General features: G+C 49.3%; 1 protein-coding gene across 11 annotated transcripts in view; it reads left to right on the plus strand.

The window, feature by feature from the left end:
• rgs3a (regulator of G protein signaling 3a) overlaps nt 1-15,593 on the plus strand; it is a 257,200-nt gene that overhangs the window by 106,328 nt on the left and 135,279 nt on the right. For all 11 annotated transcript variants that reach the window (XM_067969628.1, XM_067969627.1, XM_067969631.1 and 8 more), the window contains 3 exons: nt 2,341-2,677; nt 3,981-4,020; nt 10,347-10,561. In XM_067969628.1, the coding sequence (XP_067825729.1) occupies nt 2,341-2,677; nt 3,981-4,020; nt 10,347-10,561 (592 nt within the window). The remainder of the gene's footprint in view (nt 1-2,340; nt 2,678-3,980; nt 4,021-10,346; nt 10,562-15,593) is intronic.

Genomic DNA, 15,593 nt, shown 5'->3' on the forward strand with positions numbered 1-15,593 from the left:
GATCACCATTGATCAGAAACTTAACTGGACCAGCCATATAAATACTGTGGCTACAAGAGCAGGTCAGAGGCTGGGTGTTCTGCAGCGAGTGACTCACCTCCTGACTCCCCAAAGCCTTTCCACCATCTACAAGGCACAAGTCGGGAGTGTGATGGAATACTCTCCACTTGCTTGGATGAGTGCTGCTCCAACAACACTCAAGAAGCTCGACACCATCCAGGACAAAGCAGCCCTCTTGATTGGCACCCCATCCACCACCCTGAACATTCACTTCCTTCACCACCAGCGCACAGTGGATGCAGTGTGTATCATCTACAGGATGCACTGCAGCAACTCGCCAAGGCTTCTTCGACAGCACCTCCCAAACCCTCGACCTCTACCACCTAGAAGGACAAGAGCAGCAGGTACATGGGAACAACACCACCTGCACGTTCCCCTCCAAGTCACACACCATCCAGACTTGGAAATATATCGCCGTTCCTTCATCGTCGCTGGGTCAAAATCCTGGAACTCCCTTCCTAACAGCACTGTGGAGAACCATCACCACACGGACTGCAGCGGTTCAAGAAGGCGGCTCACCACTACCTTCTCAAGAGCAATTAGGGATGGGCAATAAACGCCGGCCTCGCCAGCGACGCCCACATCCCATGAACGAATAATAAAAAAAATGTTTTCTTCCTCGGGGTATAGGATGTGCAGGTGGACTTGGCCTCCTGCTGCAACTTGTGCCAGACTTTCTCCTGCAAGAAAGAAGGAAGTGCGTTCATGATAGCCTTGTGAGGTGTTTAGAGTATGAGCCTGTCATGATGGAATACTTCGTATGTTGTTTGTAAGATGTGAGGTGCGAGGAAGTGACAGTTGCAATAGTGGTGAGAATAGGAGGTGAAGAGTGTGTCAGTGGGAGAAGAGCGTGGAGTGAAGTTTAGTGAAGGGAGGAGGGGGAGGAGAATATTGTGATTAGTGAGCTTGCACGTGGTGTAGGTTTAAGCTGAGAATAAGAGAGTTGAGAGTCAGGATTCTTACCTTGACAACTCTGGTTAGGCCGTTGAACTTTTTTCTACATTGCAGCCATGTCCTGGGAGCAAAGCTCCTGACCTTAACCTATGCGATCTCTTCCCACTGGCGATGGAGGTGTTGCCTGGAAGGCTCTTTGCCCTCCAGGGGAACTTGATCTCCCCCTGTTGTCCACAGCCTGGACCAGGGGCTCTAATGTGGCATCGGAGAACCCACGGGCCTGATCTGCAGGGCCTGCAGCCATTTGTTTCTTCAGACGTGTTCCTTCCTGTCTGCAGCCAGAGTGCGCCTCCCTTTTAAGAGATGCTGGCTGCCTTTTAGTGGCGTTAGTCAAGCCCGATTTCCTATCCTCCCCCCCCCCCCCCCCCCCCCCCCCCCCACGCACCCCGCCTCCAAACAGGCACGTAGCCAATGAATAGTGTGGGTAATGCTGGCTGCAAGCCTGACTCATTAAAATGAGCTGGCAGCACCAATTTCATGTGGTCCCTGGGAATTTCTAGGTTACTAAGTTTGATTGTGAAACTTCCTGTGATGAGTGGCATGCTATTAGTTTTTTCTCTGGTGAAAACTTCCAGCAAGTAATCATCTGGAATGTTAATTTATTTTAGTTTATCCTCAGGTTCAATCTCACATACACTTTTCAGCGACCTCAATTCTACTTTGATAACCCTTCTGCTGTTATAGTACTGGGACTATTTCTGAATGTTGTGTTCGGCTTCCACAGCTATACTCATTTCTAGTTTCCTCTTTGCCATATTAACTGCCTTTTTACATTTTTTGGAAGTTCCTGTATTTTTCCCAGTTCACCTTTCTCTTTACGAGCTTCATAGTTTGTTTTGCTTAATTATTTCACTTTGTGATGTTCTAAATCCATTCAGGGTCATCCTTCTTAAATTTATGTTTTCTAGTCCTTGGTATGCACATCCTGCATGCTTTGTGGTATGTGCTTTAAGTTGCTGTATTTGTCCTCAAGGTATATGATATAGCCTTATCATAAATATATAATCGAAAGACCTCCTGCACTACAGTATGGGTGCTTTTATTGCTTCAAATATTCAAGCATGAATTATATTACTGAAGTAAACTATTGCGGATACTGCACTGAAGACTGACTTGCTTTGCTGAAGTTTCCAGTACAATTGGTTGCATTGGACAGTAAAGGACAGTAAATTAATGGATGGAAAATAATGAGCTGCAAGTGCACAATTTCGCAATATCCACTCCCAGTGGGCGAGGCCCCATACTAGGAGTGTACAAGCAGAAAATGTATCCTTTAAGCATCATCGTGTACTTGTTTTTAATGCCATATTATTTGCTTCTTTACAGAAACTGTCACAGTCAGATCATTGTTTTAATCTGGCGTCTTGTTCCTCGGTTGAAACCCAGCTTTGAACGCATGATTAGAAAACCATCTTACAAATCAAATCATGATTTGCAGTCTCCACCCAACAAACGTGAAAAGAACTGTAGTACCCCATCAGGATCTATGGATCACAGAGAAAGTTGTCATATTGTGTATGATGGTACAGATGGAGTTGTACTTAACAGCTGGGAGCGACGTGAGGAGTTTGACAAGTGTCCACAGAATGGGCCTATGGTGTCAAATGTTGCATCTGACGGAGACAATATTCTCATTCTTTCACCAATAAAACATGGCAGCCAGGTATGGTCCCTGTGAAGAAATTTGGCTCCTTTGATGAAGTTGTGAGCTAGAAATATTGTACTATTTTGTTTTGGAATATAATAACAACAACTCTCATTTATATAGAGTCTTTAACAAAGAAAAATTTCCAAAGGCACTTCACAAAAGCATAATCACCAAGCCAAAAAATGCGATGTTAGGAGGGGTGACTAAAAGCTTGGTCAAAGTGGTGGGTTTTAAGGAGGATCTTAAAGGAGGTGCAGAGGCACAGACGTTTAGGTAGGGAATTCCAGAGCTTAGGGCCTAGATGGCTGAAGGTACGACCATCAATGGTAGGGCCAGGGAGTGGGGGATGCCCAAGAGTTCAGATTTGGAGTAACAGGGTTCTTGGAAGGCTGTAGGGCTGGAGAAGGCTACAGTGATCGGGAGGAGTGGGGCCATGAAGGGATTTAAACACAAAGATGAGAATTTTAAATTTGAGGGGTTAGGAGATTATATGGGATTAGAGTAGACAGGGCTGATGGCCGGCGCGGACACGATGGGCCGAAGGGCCTCTATCCGTGCTGTATAACTCTATGACTCTATGAGACTAGGAGACAAAGTAGGTCAGCAAACACGGGTGAGTGGGATGTTGGTGCAGGATAGGATACGGGCAGCTGAATTTTGGATGTAGTGAAGTTTATGGAGAGTGGACAACGGGAGGTCAGCCAGGAGAGTATTGAACTGTTGAGTCTGGAGGTGACAAAGATATGGGTGAGGATTTTGGCGGCAGATGGGCTAATGCAGGGGTGGAGATGTGCAAATATACGAAAATATCGGACAGGAAAAGACCAGCTGGTCCATTCAGACTGTCCCATTCAGTTGTGTGACCTTATGCATCACGAGTAGACACTTCCTACCCACCAGGAGCCATGTAATCTCTTGTGAGATGAAAAAACTTAAAATCCAAAGCCAATTAAGGAAAATTCCTCTCTGACCCCCTCGAGGCAATCAAAACTAGTCCAGGAGATCATATTGACCATGACCAAGACTGGCAATGTTAGAGAGGTGGAGGTAAACGGTGTTCGAGATGGAGATGATATGGGGTCAGAAGTTCAGCGGAGGTTGCGAACTGTCTTTCAGTTCATAGAGAATGTGGATTTGCCTGTGGAAGCAAATTTTGTGCTGGGCATAGGAAAAATTATCTGGAAATTCTCAAAATCGTAACAGTTAGTTCCAAGGTTTAAAGTTTGAATATTGTGGGTTGAAATTTCACTTTACACAACTGAATCACATGATCAAACTAAGTTATGGTAATTTTACATATAATTTGATTACTTTTCAGATTTTGAGGCCAGTACCTCAAGAAAACCATGTCATTTATGGTAAGTGTTTAAGATGAATTATTAATGTAACCTCCTGATGTACAATATTATATTTTGGACTGTAACTGGAAGCTGTAGACCATCCGTAATTTATTTAGTTACATTGCAGTTCCTCAATGTCACACACTGTGGTTTACCTGGACGTGATATGGGACGCGTTGCTATTTCTTCTGTCATGATCTCCTACAATTGATTCGTCTCTGTCAAAAATGAATGGTAATTTGCCTTCCATACTCGGTGAAGGGAGTGATTTTTTATAAGTCCACCTTTTGTGAATTTTGTGCTCATTAAGATGTTGGTTTTGGGGTATAGAATAACAACGGCTTACATTTATATAGCAGCTTTAAAGTGCAAAATATCTTAAGACTCTTTTGCCTGGTAATAGTAAGAGTAATAATAAAAAACAATGTTTTCAAATCCTTCCATGGCCTCGCCCCTCCTTATCTCTGTAACCTCCTACAACCCTCCGAGATCTCAACGGTCCTCCAATTCTGGCCTCTTGCAGATTCCCGATTTTCATCATTTCACCATTGGCAGCTGTGCCTTCAGCTGCCTTGGCCCTAAGCTCTGGAATTCCCTCCCGAAACCTCTCGCCTCTCCACCTCTTGCTCCTCCTTTACGATGCTCCTTAAAACCTACCTCACCTGTCTTAATATCTCCTTATGTGGCTCGGTATCAAATTTTGTTTGATGATGCTTCTGTGAAGTGCCTTGGGACGTTTTACTATGTTAAAGGCTCTATATAATTACAAGTTGTTGTTATTTGAAGGAGACAATGAGCTCGGGGAGAGCTTAGGAGCGATTAAAGGCTTGGGCACAAGGACAGGTTCTGAGGAGTTTTTTTAAAGGTGAGAGAAGTAGAAAGATGGAGGTGTTTTGGGTGTAAATTCCAGAGAGCAGAGCCTAGGCAGCTGAAGGCTCTGCCTATAATTTTGGGGCAAAGGGAGGAGCAGATGCACAGGAGGCCCGAGTCGCAAGACTGAAGGGATGGGAAGTTGGTCTGGAGGAGATTGCAGACTTAAGAGTATTGCAGTTATAGAGAATGACGTTTGTGACTTTTGTGGATCAACTTAGTGTTGTGGGAGTGGTGGAAAGCCTTGTTGGAGGGATTCTAGCAGGACGTTGCGGGATAGATGTAAATGGATTTTAAAGGGAACAACCATATTCAGGGGCCTTGGGGGTAAAGGAAGGTTGGAGATGGGATGGTAGCTGATGAGGAGGAGTTAATGATGGCGCTCTTGAAAGAGATTGGGACATTGCCTGAGGTTAGGGAAACATTTACAATATCGGCAAATGTGGAATTCGGAAACGGAAGTTACATCATCAGGAGATCAGTCACAATGGGATTGAGGAAGTCTTGTGGATGAGATGAGATGAGCACAGAGATGGAGATGGGGAGAAACTAGAGAGAGAGAACTTGAGACCAAGGTTCAGCTAAAGTGGATTGAGACTGGGGGTTGTTTGACTTTGAGGACAAAGGCAACGGGGAAAGTAGCAGAGGCAGCTGAACAGGTGATCGCTATCTTGGTGAATAGGAAAACCACGAGCTCCTCGGACTTGTTAGAGGTAAGGGTGGAGGGGCAGGAGAGAGGGGTTTAAGGAGATGCTTGGTAATGGAGAAAAGGAGCTTGGGTTTATTCTGGATTATTGGTAAACTTAGTTCCTTTTTTTCAAATGATGTAATTTTTACCACATGTTATGATGTACATTTTTATATTTATATATGTATCTGGCAGTGAAATTATTTGAGCAATTTTCTTGATTTTATGATACTAGCTGGTTCAGTAATAGTAACTTTGAAAAAAAATTGATGACTTGATTGGTTGGTTGATTTGGTGGTAATTGCTGATTGTTGATTCATCCCTTTTCCTACCTGTCGTAGGTATTGAAACTGATTGGTTGGTTCATATTTCGTCAGTGGGATATTTGAGGCAATCAGCATCATTAACTTGAAAGATAGTGGTTGTATGAGCCAATCATAATTGTTTGCCGTACAGATTTGTGAAGCTTTTGATGTGTGATAGCTTTGAGGGGTGTGATAGCGTTTTAGTGTTTTACATCTGCTTTAAAAGATTCAGCTCCAAACAATATGAAGGGGTGTCTCCGGGAGGCATGGTAAAGTTTGTAACTACTATAAATTTACAGTACAACATTGCCAATATTCCTTCATGTATTTACTGTTTAATAAATGTGGTTGGCAGTTTATAGCTGTCGGCAGGTGAGGATTTGTGCAACACATTAACGACCATTAGAGAAGGCTCTTAATTTTGTTCTACATATTTAGGTGTCAGCTTTGGCTCAGTGATAGGACTCTTGCCTGAGTCAAAAGGTTGTGGGTTCAAGCTCCATTGCAGGGACTTGAACACATACCCTAGGGTGGCACTTCAATGTAGTGCAGAGGCGGCCTGCACTGTTGGAGGTGCCATCTTTCAGAAGAAATGTTAAACCGAGGTCTCATCTGCCTTCTCAGGTGGATGTAATAGATTCCATGACATTATTTGAAGAAGAGCAGGGGTGTTCTCCCGTTGTTCTGGCCAACATTTAGCCCTCAACCAACTTCACTAAAACAGATTATCTGATCACCTATCTCATTGCTGTTTGTGTTATCTTGCTGTGTACAATTTGGTTGCTGCATTTTTTGCATCACAACAGTGATTACACTTCAGAAGTACTTCATTGGCTGTAAATTGCTCTGGGACATCCTGAGGTCATAAAAGGAACTATATAAATGCAAGTTCTTTCTTCTATATTAACAATAACAACTTGCATTTATATAGCACCTTTAATGTAGTAAAACGTCCCAAGTCGCTTCACAGGAGCCACATAAGGATGTATTAGGACAGATGACCAAAAGCTTGGTCAAAGAGGTAGGTTTTAAGGAGCGTCTTAAAGAGGAGAGAGAGGGAGAGAGGCGGAGAAGTCTCGGGAGGGAATTTCAGAGCTTCAGGCCTAGGCAGCTGAAGGCACGGCCACCAGTGGTGGAGCGATTAAAATCGGGGAGGCACAAGAGGCCAGAATTGGAGGAGCATAGAGATTTCGGAGGGTTGTAGGGCTGGAGGAGGTTACAGAGATAGGGAGGGGCGAGACCATGGAGTCATTTGAAAACAAGGATGAGAATTTTAAAATCGAGGTGTTCCCGGACCAGGAGGCAATGTAGGTCAGCGAGCACAGTGGCGATGGGTGAATGGGACTTGGTGCAAATTAAGATACGGGCAGCAGAGTTTTGGATGAGCCCAAGTTTATGGAGGGTGGAAGATGGGAGGCCAGCCAGGAGACCATTGGAATAGTCCAGTCTGGAAGTAACAAAGACATGGATGGGGGTTTCAATAGCAGATGAGCTGAGGCAGGGGCGGAGACGGGCGATGTTATGGAGGTGGAAGTAGGCAATCTTGGTGATATGTGGTCGGAAGTTCATTTCAGGGTCAGATAGGAATCCAAGGTTGCGAACGGTCTGGTTCAGCCTCAGACAGTGGCCAGGGAGGGAGATGGAGTCTGGAAGTAACGAGGAAATAAGTAATCTGGGGACTGTTTGGAGCATTACTCATGAGTGGGATTATTTGCCTGGCAGCACACCGTGTGTTAAGTTCAGTGTGGCCAGCGAGGGTAAATTACTTTGCAGCAAAATTGTGAATTAATGAGTCTAACTAGGCATGAACTCATGGAAAGTAACCTCAGGTTACATGATAAAGTCTAAGGGTAACAGGAAAACTACTTCAAGATTAAAGGTAAGCTTTCCAAACCTGTCAAAGATTCAACAGTTAACTTAAAAATTGTATCACTGTTGACAAATGTAGAACTAATTGTGGTGATGCCACCCTGTGGCATTGATGTCGAAATACAGTCTGAGATACAAAGGCACAATCTGGCACCAAATTTCCTGAATTTCATTTACACAGAAATTATGCTGGAATTAAACGCCGGTTTCTGCGTGTTTTCTTGCCGATGGGAACTTATGTGAAGCTAATTTTCCTGCTCCAGAACATAAAATCCGGAGTAAAACAAACTACATTTTTATATAATTTTAACCTTTGCTGTGGAAAGGCACTCTCTGAACAGATGAACAGTGAAGGGCTGCTTCTCCATTTTATGTGCAGAATTCTATTTAGGTAACTGGTATGGAAGTACTTAAGTGTGTTTCTATTTATCTACCTGCAGTGGGTAAGGGAAAAAAAGCTAATTATTTTTCAGGAACCAATCAGAAACACTGAACTATATTTGAGGAGATTTCTTACAAACTTCTGTTAAGGCTACAACAAAGCATCGACTTGAATGCAACTGAATAAAATCACTGTGTCATTATACAGATATTGGAGAACTTTATACTTTGCCCAGTCATTTTCTTTAAGTGTTGCTTAACAGGGAATCAACGTTTAGAGGAATACTCTTTGTTCAAAGTAGTGGTGTTCTATAGAAAATAGAATATTAGCATCCAGAGCAACTTCGGGACACTCCCACTGTTGACATCACCAGAGTGGCTGAGCTGGGAGGGAGCCTTGATACAAGGGCCTTTGTGCTGTTAAGAAAATCATGCTTTTTAAAAAAAGTCAGTCCAAATTCTCCTGAGGCTAATATTTTCTTCCGCTAAAAAATGCAGAAGTTCTTTTAACAGAAATGACTCCCATTAGATTTTCCTTCCTCTTTTAAGTTGATTGCTAGTCTTTTGGGGGTTGGGCTTTAAGTTCTTATTGCTCATGCTTTTGATCCAAATTATAACTTAATATAAAACAGCAGGAGGCATACTTTGTCTTCTGAAGCATTTAAATATTTTGTCAGGAGTTTCTATCAAGCTTTGGTGGGAGGGCACAATCTTGCACATATTTTGATCATGTGCAAAGATCCACTAGAAAAAAGTGCTGCATAGAATCAAAAATATCACCAAACAGCCAGTCAAACTAGGCCCAGCAAATGGCCTTCCTGTTGTGGTCCCCAAATTTTGGATATAGGCAAACTCCTGTGTTTCTTCCTAACCGCAGCCCAATTCTACATCCCACTGAGGCGGCAGTGGGCAATCTCCCCAACCACTTAATGTGAGTTGATGTGCTATGGTAACTACGCAATTCTGAAAAATAAATTATTCATTAAAGCTGAACCAGGAGAATTTGTTTGAAATCAGATCCCCATTTCTCGCCCAATCTAAGAGTTGGCTGGTATATTGATGATATTCCCCATGTAGCATTGGCATGGCATAAAAGAGATGTGTGCTAACTAACATTATAAAGCTATTGAGATACCGTGGAAAATATCCAGCAGTTATCCATGTTACTGGAACAGGTGACCAGAGCAGTATACTTAAAACCCAGTAATGTTAACCACTACATTGCTGGGCTTCCAGAAGCCTCTTTGCAATGCTCACTCACTGGAACTCTGTATTTCTTTATCAAGAGTGCTGAACCCAGCTTTCTGTATACTATGATAACAATATGCAAAAACATGACCGTGTTGTGACTGAGAGCACTTGAAATAATGTAATTAAAAAATGTGTGTTTATGTGACTGTATATTTTGGCTGTATGATCATTTTAATTTTCCTCTCGTGTCAAAGGACATTTTGCAAATTACCAAAGTATTTTATAAAATACAATGTGTGTGTGTGTGTGTGTGTGTGTGGTTGCTAAAGGATGTTTGCAATGGACAGAGAAGTGTGATTGCGACTGGGTAGAATGTCTGAGTTTTATATCGTCTGAAATCTACAGGCTTAATAACTCTTATTCCACGTTCAGTTGATGCAACTGACAGTCAAAACTTAATATCACATTGGTTAATATAACTTTTTATTTTATCATAAATTCTCAGTTACATTTATATGATATCATTGAAGGACAAAATTGAAAACAGTGCATATTGCTCTAGATTGCAATTTTATTTTGCAATAAAAATAAAATGTATTTATTTGTAACCAATTTTGAATACATGTTAAGCAACTGCATTTAACAGAAATCATCGAATTATAGAAAGGTTACTGCACGGAAGGAGGCCATTCGGCCCAAATGTATTATCTATTCAAACAATATACTCTTAATGAGTATAGAAGCACATTTCCCATATAAACCTATGACAAAAAATAAATCCTTTGCTGACTGTTACACGGATGCAAATATTAACAAATTCAAAAGTATATGCTAATGTTTTTTTATACATTACAAATATATGATGAAGTTGTGTAAGACACAGCACATATTTGAAAACGGTGGTCTCATTTGTGCAAAAGAGTTATCCAGCGCATTCTCAAATTGATGTACTAGAATTGTAGCGTATGACATGCTTATTTCTGAAAACTCAAATCATCTATATGTAAACTTAATGATGATTATATTATTTTTTCTTGTAGCAAATGTAGGCCGAAGCAGAGTTCAGGGTGGCCCAGAGAGAAAACAGTCGCTTTTCGGATCTTCGACAGATATCTTGAAATCAACTGTCCAAGCAGTGAAGAATTATGGGAATTATAGAAACTGCACAATTGTGAGATCTCATATTCCCCATGGAAACTATGGGACATGCATGACTCTTGCTCCAAAAATTTTGGTCTTCCCTCTCTTTGTTCAGGTAATATTTATTGAATTCAATTTCAAACAGTTTTTAAGGAAAAGTATGGATATATTTGGTTGGTTTATTGTAATGCACACTGGAAGAACTATGGTAATATTTTTGCATGAATTTAACAAATTTCACGTAGTAACTTATCAAGAAAGCCCTGAACTCCTCTGTTGTGTCGTAGGCCATGCTTCACATTGTTTCGTAGGCCTTGCTTCGCACTGTGCCGTGGGCCTTGCTTCGCACTGTGCCGTGGGCCATGCTTCGCACTGTGCCGTGGGCCATGCTTCGCACTGTGCCGTGGGCCTTGCTTCGCACTGTGCCGTGGGCCTTGCTTCGCATTGTTTCGTAGGCCTTGCTTCGCACTGTGCCGTGGGCCTTGCTTCGCACTGTGCCGTGGGCCTTGCTTCGCACTGTGCCGTGGGCCATGCTTCGCACTGTGCCGTGGGCCTTGCTTCGCACTGTGCCGTGGGCCTTGCTTCGCACTGTGCCGTGGGCCTTGCTTCGCACTGTGCCGTGGGCCTTGCTTCGCACTGTGCCGTGGGCCTTGCTTCGCACTGTGCCGTGGGCCTTGCTTCGCACTGTGCCGTGGGCCTTGCTTCGCACTGTGCCGTGGGCCTTGCTTCGCACTGTGCCGTGGGCCTTGCTTCGCACTGTGCCGTGGGCCTTGCTTCGCACTGTGCCGTGGGCCTTGCTTCGCACTGTGCCGTGGGCCTTGCTTCGCACTGTGCCGTGGGCCTTGCTTCGCACTGTGCCGTGGGCCTTGCTTCGCACTGTGCCGTGGGCCTTGCTTCGCACTGTGCCGTGGGCCTTGCTTCGCACTGTGCCGTGGGCCTTGCTTCGCACTGTGCCGTGGGCCTTGCTTCGCACTGTGCCGTGGGCCTTGCTTCGCACTGTGCCGTGGGCCTTGCTTCGCACTGTGCCGTGGGCCTTGCTTCGCACTGTGCCGTGGGCCTTGCTTCGCACTGTGCCGTGGGCCTTGCTTCGCACTGTGCCGTGGGCCTTGCTTCGCACTGTGCCGTGGGCCTTGCTTCGCACTGTGCCGTGGGCCTTGCTTCGCACTGTGCCGTGGGCCTTGCTTCGCACTGTGCCGTGGGCCTTGCTTCGCACTGTGCCGTGGGCCTTGCTTCGCACTGTGCCGTGGGCCTTGCTTCGCACTGTGCCGTGGGCCTTGCTTCGCACTGTGCCGTGGGCCTTGCTTCGCACTGTGCCGTGGGCCTTGCTTCGCACTGTGCCGTGGGCCTTGCTTCGCACTGTGCCGTGGGCCTTGCTTCGCACTGTGCCGTGGGCCTTGCTTCGCACTGTGCCGTGGGCCTTGCTTCGCACTGTGCCGTGGGCCTTGCTTCGCACTGTGCCGTGGGCCTTGCTTCGCACTGTGCCGTGGGCCTTGCTTCGCACTGTGCCGTGGGCCTTGCTTCGCACTGTGCCGTGGGCCTTGCTTCGCACTGTGCCGTGGGCCTTGCTTCGCACTGTGCCGTGGGCCTTGCTTCGCACTGTGCCGTGGGCCTTGCTTCGCACTGTGCCGTGGGCCTTGCTTCGCACTGTGCCGTGGGCCTTGCTTCGCACTGTGCCGTGGGCCTTGCTTCGCACTGTGCCGTGGGCCTTGCTTCGCACTGTGCCGTGGGCCTTGCTTCGCACTGTGCCGTGGGCCTTGCTTCGCACTGTGCCGTGGGCCTTGCTTCGCACTGTGCCGTGGGCCTTGCTTCGCACTGTGCCGTGGGCCTTGCTTCGCACTGTGCCGTGGGCCTTGCTTCGCACTGTGCCGTGGGCCTTGCTTCGCACTGTGCCGTGGGCCTTGCTTCGCACTGTGCCGTGGGCCTTGCTTCGCACTGTGCCGTGGGCCTTGCTTCGCACTGTGCCGTGGGCCTTGCTTCGCACTGTGCCGTGGGCCTTGCTTCGCACTGTGCCGTGGGCCTTGCTTCGCACTGTGCCGTGGGCCTTGCTTCGCACTGTGCCGTGGGCCTTGCTTCGCACTGTGCCGTGGGCCTTGCTTCGCACTGTGCCGTGGGCCTTGCTTCGCACTGTGCCGTGGGCCTTGCTTCGCACTGTGCCGTGGGCCTTGCTTCGCACTGTGCCGTGGGCCTTGCTTCGCACTGTGCCGTGGGCCTTGCTTCGCACTGTGCCGTGGGCCTTGCTTCGCACTGTGCCGTGGGCCTTGCTTCGCACTGTGCCGTGGGCCTTGCTTCGCACTGTGCCGTGGGCCTTGCTTCGCACTGTGCCGTGGGCCTTGCTTCGCACTGTGCCGTGGGCCTTGCTTCGCACTGTGCCGTGGGCCTTGCTTCGCACTGTGCCGTGGGCCTTGCTTCGCACTGTGCCGTGGGCCTTGCTTCGCACTGTGCCGTGGGCCTTGCTTCGCACTGTGCCGTGGGCCTTGCTTCGCACTGTGCCGTGGGCCTTGCTTCGCACTGTGCCGTGGGCCTTGCTTCGCACTGTGCCGTGGGCCTTGCTTCGCACTGTGCCGTGGGCCTTGCTTCGCACTGTGCCGTGGGCCTTGCTTCGCACTGTGCCGTGGGCCTTGCTTCGCACTGTGCCGTGGGCCTTGCTTCGCACTGTGCCGTGGGCCTTGCTTCGCACTGTGCCGTGGGCCTTGCTTCGCACTGTGCCGTGGGCCTTGCTTCGCACTGTGCCGTGGGCCTTGCTTCGCACTGTGCCGTGGGCCTTGCTTCGCACTGTGCCGTGGGCCTTGCTTCGCACTGTGCCGTGGGCCTTGCTTCGCACTGTGCCGTGGGCCTTGCTTCGCACTGTGCCGTGGGCCTTGCTTCGCACTGTGCCGTGGGCCTTGCTTCGCACTGTGCCGTGGGCCTTGCTTCGCACTGTGCCGTGGGCCTTGCTTCGCACTGTGCCGTGGGCCTTGCTTCGCACTGTGCCGTGGGCCTTGCTTCGCACTGTGCCGTGGGCCTTGCTTCGCACTGTGCCGTGGGCCTTGCTTCGCACTGTGCCGTGGGCCTTGCTTCGCACTGTGCCGTGGGCCTTGCTTCGCACTGTGCCGTGGGCCTTGCTTCGCACTGTGCCGTGGGCCTTGCTTCGCACTGTGCCGTGGGCCTTGCTTCGCACTGTGCCGTGGGCCTTGCTTCGCACTGTGCCGTGGGCCTTGCTTCGCACTGTGCCGTGGGCCTTGCTTCGCACTGTGCCGTGGGCCTTGCTTCGCACTGTGCCGTGGGCCTTGCTTCGCACTGTGCCGTGGGCCTTGCTTCGCACTGTGCCGTGGGCCTTGCTTCGCACTGTGCCGTGGGCCTTGCTTCGCACTGTGCCGTGGGCCTTGCTTCGCACTGTGCCGTGGGCCTTGCTTCGCACTGTGCCGTGGGCCTTGCTTCGCACTGTGCCGTGGGCCTTGCTTCGCACTGTGCCGTGGGCCTTGCTTCGCACTGTGCCGTGGGCCTTGCTTCGCACTGTGCCGTGGGCCTTGCTTCGCACTGTGCCGTGGGCCTTGCTTCGCACTGTGCCGTGGGCCTTGCTTCGCACTGTGCCGTGGGCCTTGCTTCGCACTGTGCCGTGGGCCTTGCTTCGCACTGTGCCGTGGGCCTTGCTTCGCACTGTGCCGTGGGCCTTGCTTCGCACTGTGCCGTGGGCCTTGCTTCGCACTGTGCCGTGGGCCTTGCTTCGCACTGTGCCGTGGGCCTTGCTTCGCACTGTGCCGTGGGCCTTGCTTCGCACTGTGCCGTGGGCCTTGCTTCGCACTGTGCCGTGGGCCTTGCTTCGCACTGTGCCGTGGGCCTTGCTTCGCACTGTGCCGTGGGCCTTGCTTCGCACTGTGCCGTGGGCCTTGCTTCGCACTGTGCCGTGGGCCTTGCTTCGCACTGTGCCGTGGGCCTTGCTTCGCACTGTGCCGTGGGCCTTGCTTCGCACTGTGCCGTGGGCCTTGCTTCGCACTGTGCCGTGGGCCTTGCTTCGCACTGTGCCGTGGGCCTTGCTTCGCACTGTGCCGTGGGCCTTGCTTCGCACTGTGCCGTGGGCCTTGCTTCGCACTGTGCCGTGGGCCTTGCTTCGCACTGTGCCGTGGGCCTTGCTTCGCACTGTGCCGTGGGCCTTGCTTCGCACTGTGCCGTGGGCCTTGCTTCGCACTGTGCCGTGGGCCTTGCTTCGCACTGTGCCGTGGGCCTTGCTTCGCACTGTGCCGTGGGCCATGCTTCGCACTGTGCCGTGGGCCATGCTTCGCACTGTGCCGTGGGCCATGCTTCGCACTGTGCCGTGGGCCATGCTTCGCACTGTGCCGTGGGCCATGCTTCGCACTGTGCCGTGGGCCATGCTTCGCACTGTGCCGTGGGCCATGCTTCGCACTGTGCCGTGGGCCATGCTTCGCACTGTGCCGTGGGCCATGCTTCGCACTGTGCCGTGGGCCATGCTTCGCACTGTGCCGTGGGCCATGCTTCGCACTGTGCCGTGGGCCATGCTTCGCACTGTGCCGTGGGCCATGCTTCGCACTGTGCCGTGGGCCATGCTTCGCACTGTGCCGTGGGCCATGCTTCGCACTGTGCCGTGGGCCATGCTTCGCACTGTGCCGTGGGCCATGCTTCGCACTGTGCCGTGGGCCATGCTTCGCACTGTGCCGTGGGCCATGCTTCGCACTGTGCCGTGGGCCATGCTTCGCACTGTGCCGTGGGCCATGCTTCGCACTGTGCCGTGGGCCATGCTTCGCACTGTGCCGTGGGCCATGCTTCGCACTGTGCCGTGGGCCATGCTTCGCACTGTGCCGTGGGCCATGCTTCGCACTGTGCCGTGGGCCATGCTTCGCACTGTGCCGTGGGCCATGCTTCGCACTGTGCCGTGGGCCATGCTTCGCACTGTGCCGTGGGCCATGCTTCGCACTGTGCCGTGGGCCATGCTTCGCACTGTGCCGTGGGCCATGCTTCGCACTGTGCCGTGGGCCATGCTTCACATGTAGCTAAGAGGGCAAGTGGGCTTCTTGCAATGCCAGCTTGCTTTTTGTTAGTAGACTTACAACAGCAGACAGGATAATCTAAACCTGTATCTTATTAAAAATGTTACATTTGCCGTACTTCCAGTTGTTATTCTTTTCATACGTTCATCAGTTTTTATCCAGAAT

Source organism: Heptranchias perlo, chromosome 31, assembly GCF_035084215.1.
Source record: "Heptranchias perlo isolate sHepPer1 chromosome 31, sHepPer1.hap1, whole genome shotgun sequence".
Taxonomy (NCBI): Eukaryota; Metazoa; Chordata; class Chondrichthyes; order Hexanchiformes; family Hexanchidae; genus Heptranchias; species Heptranchias perlo.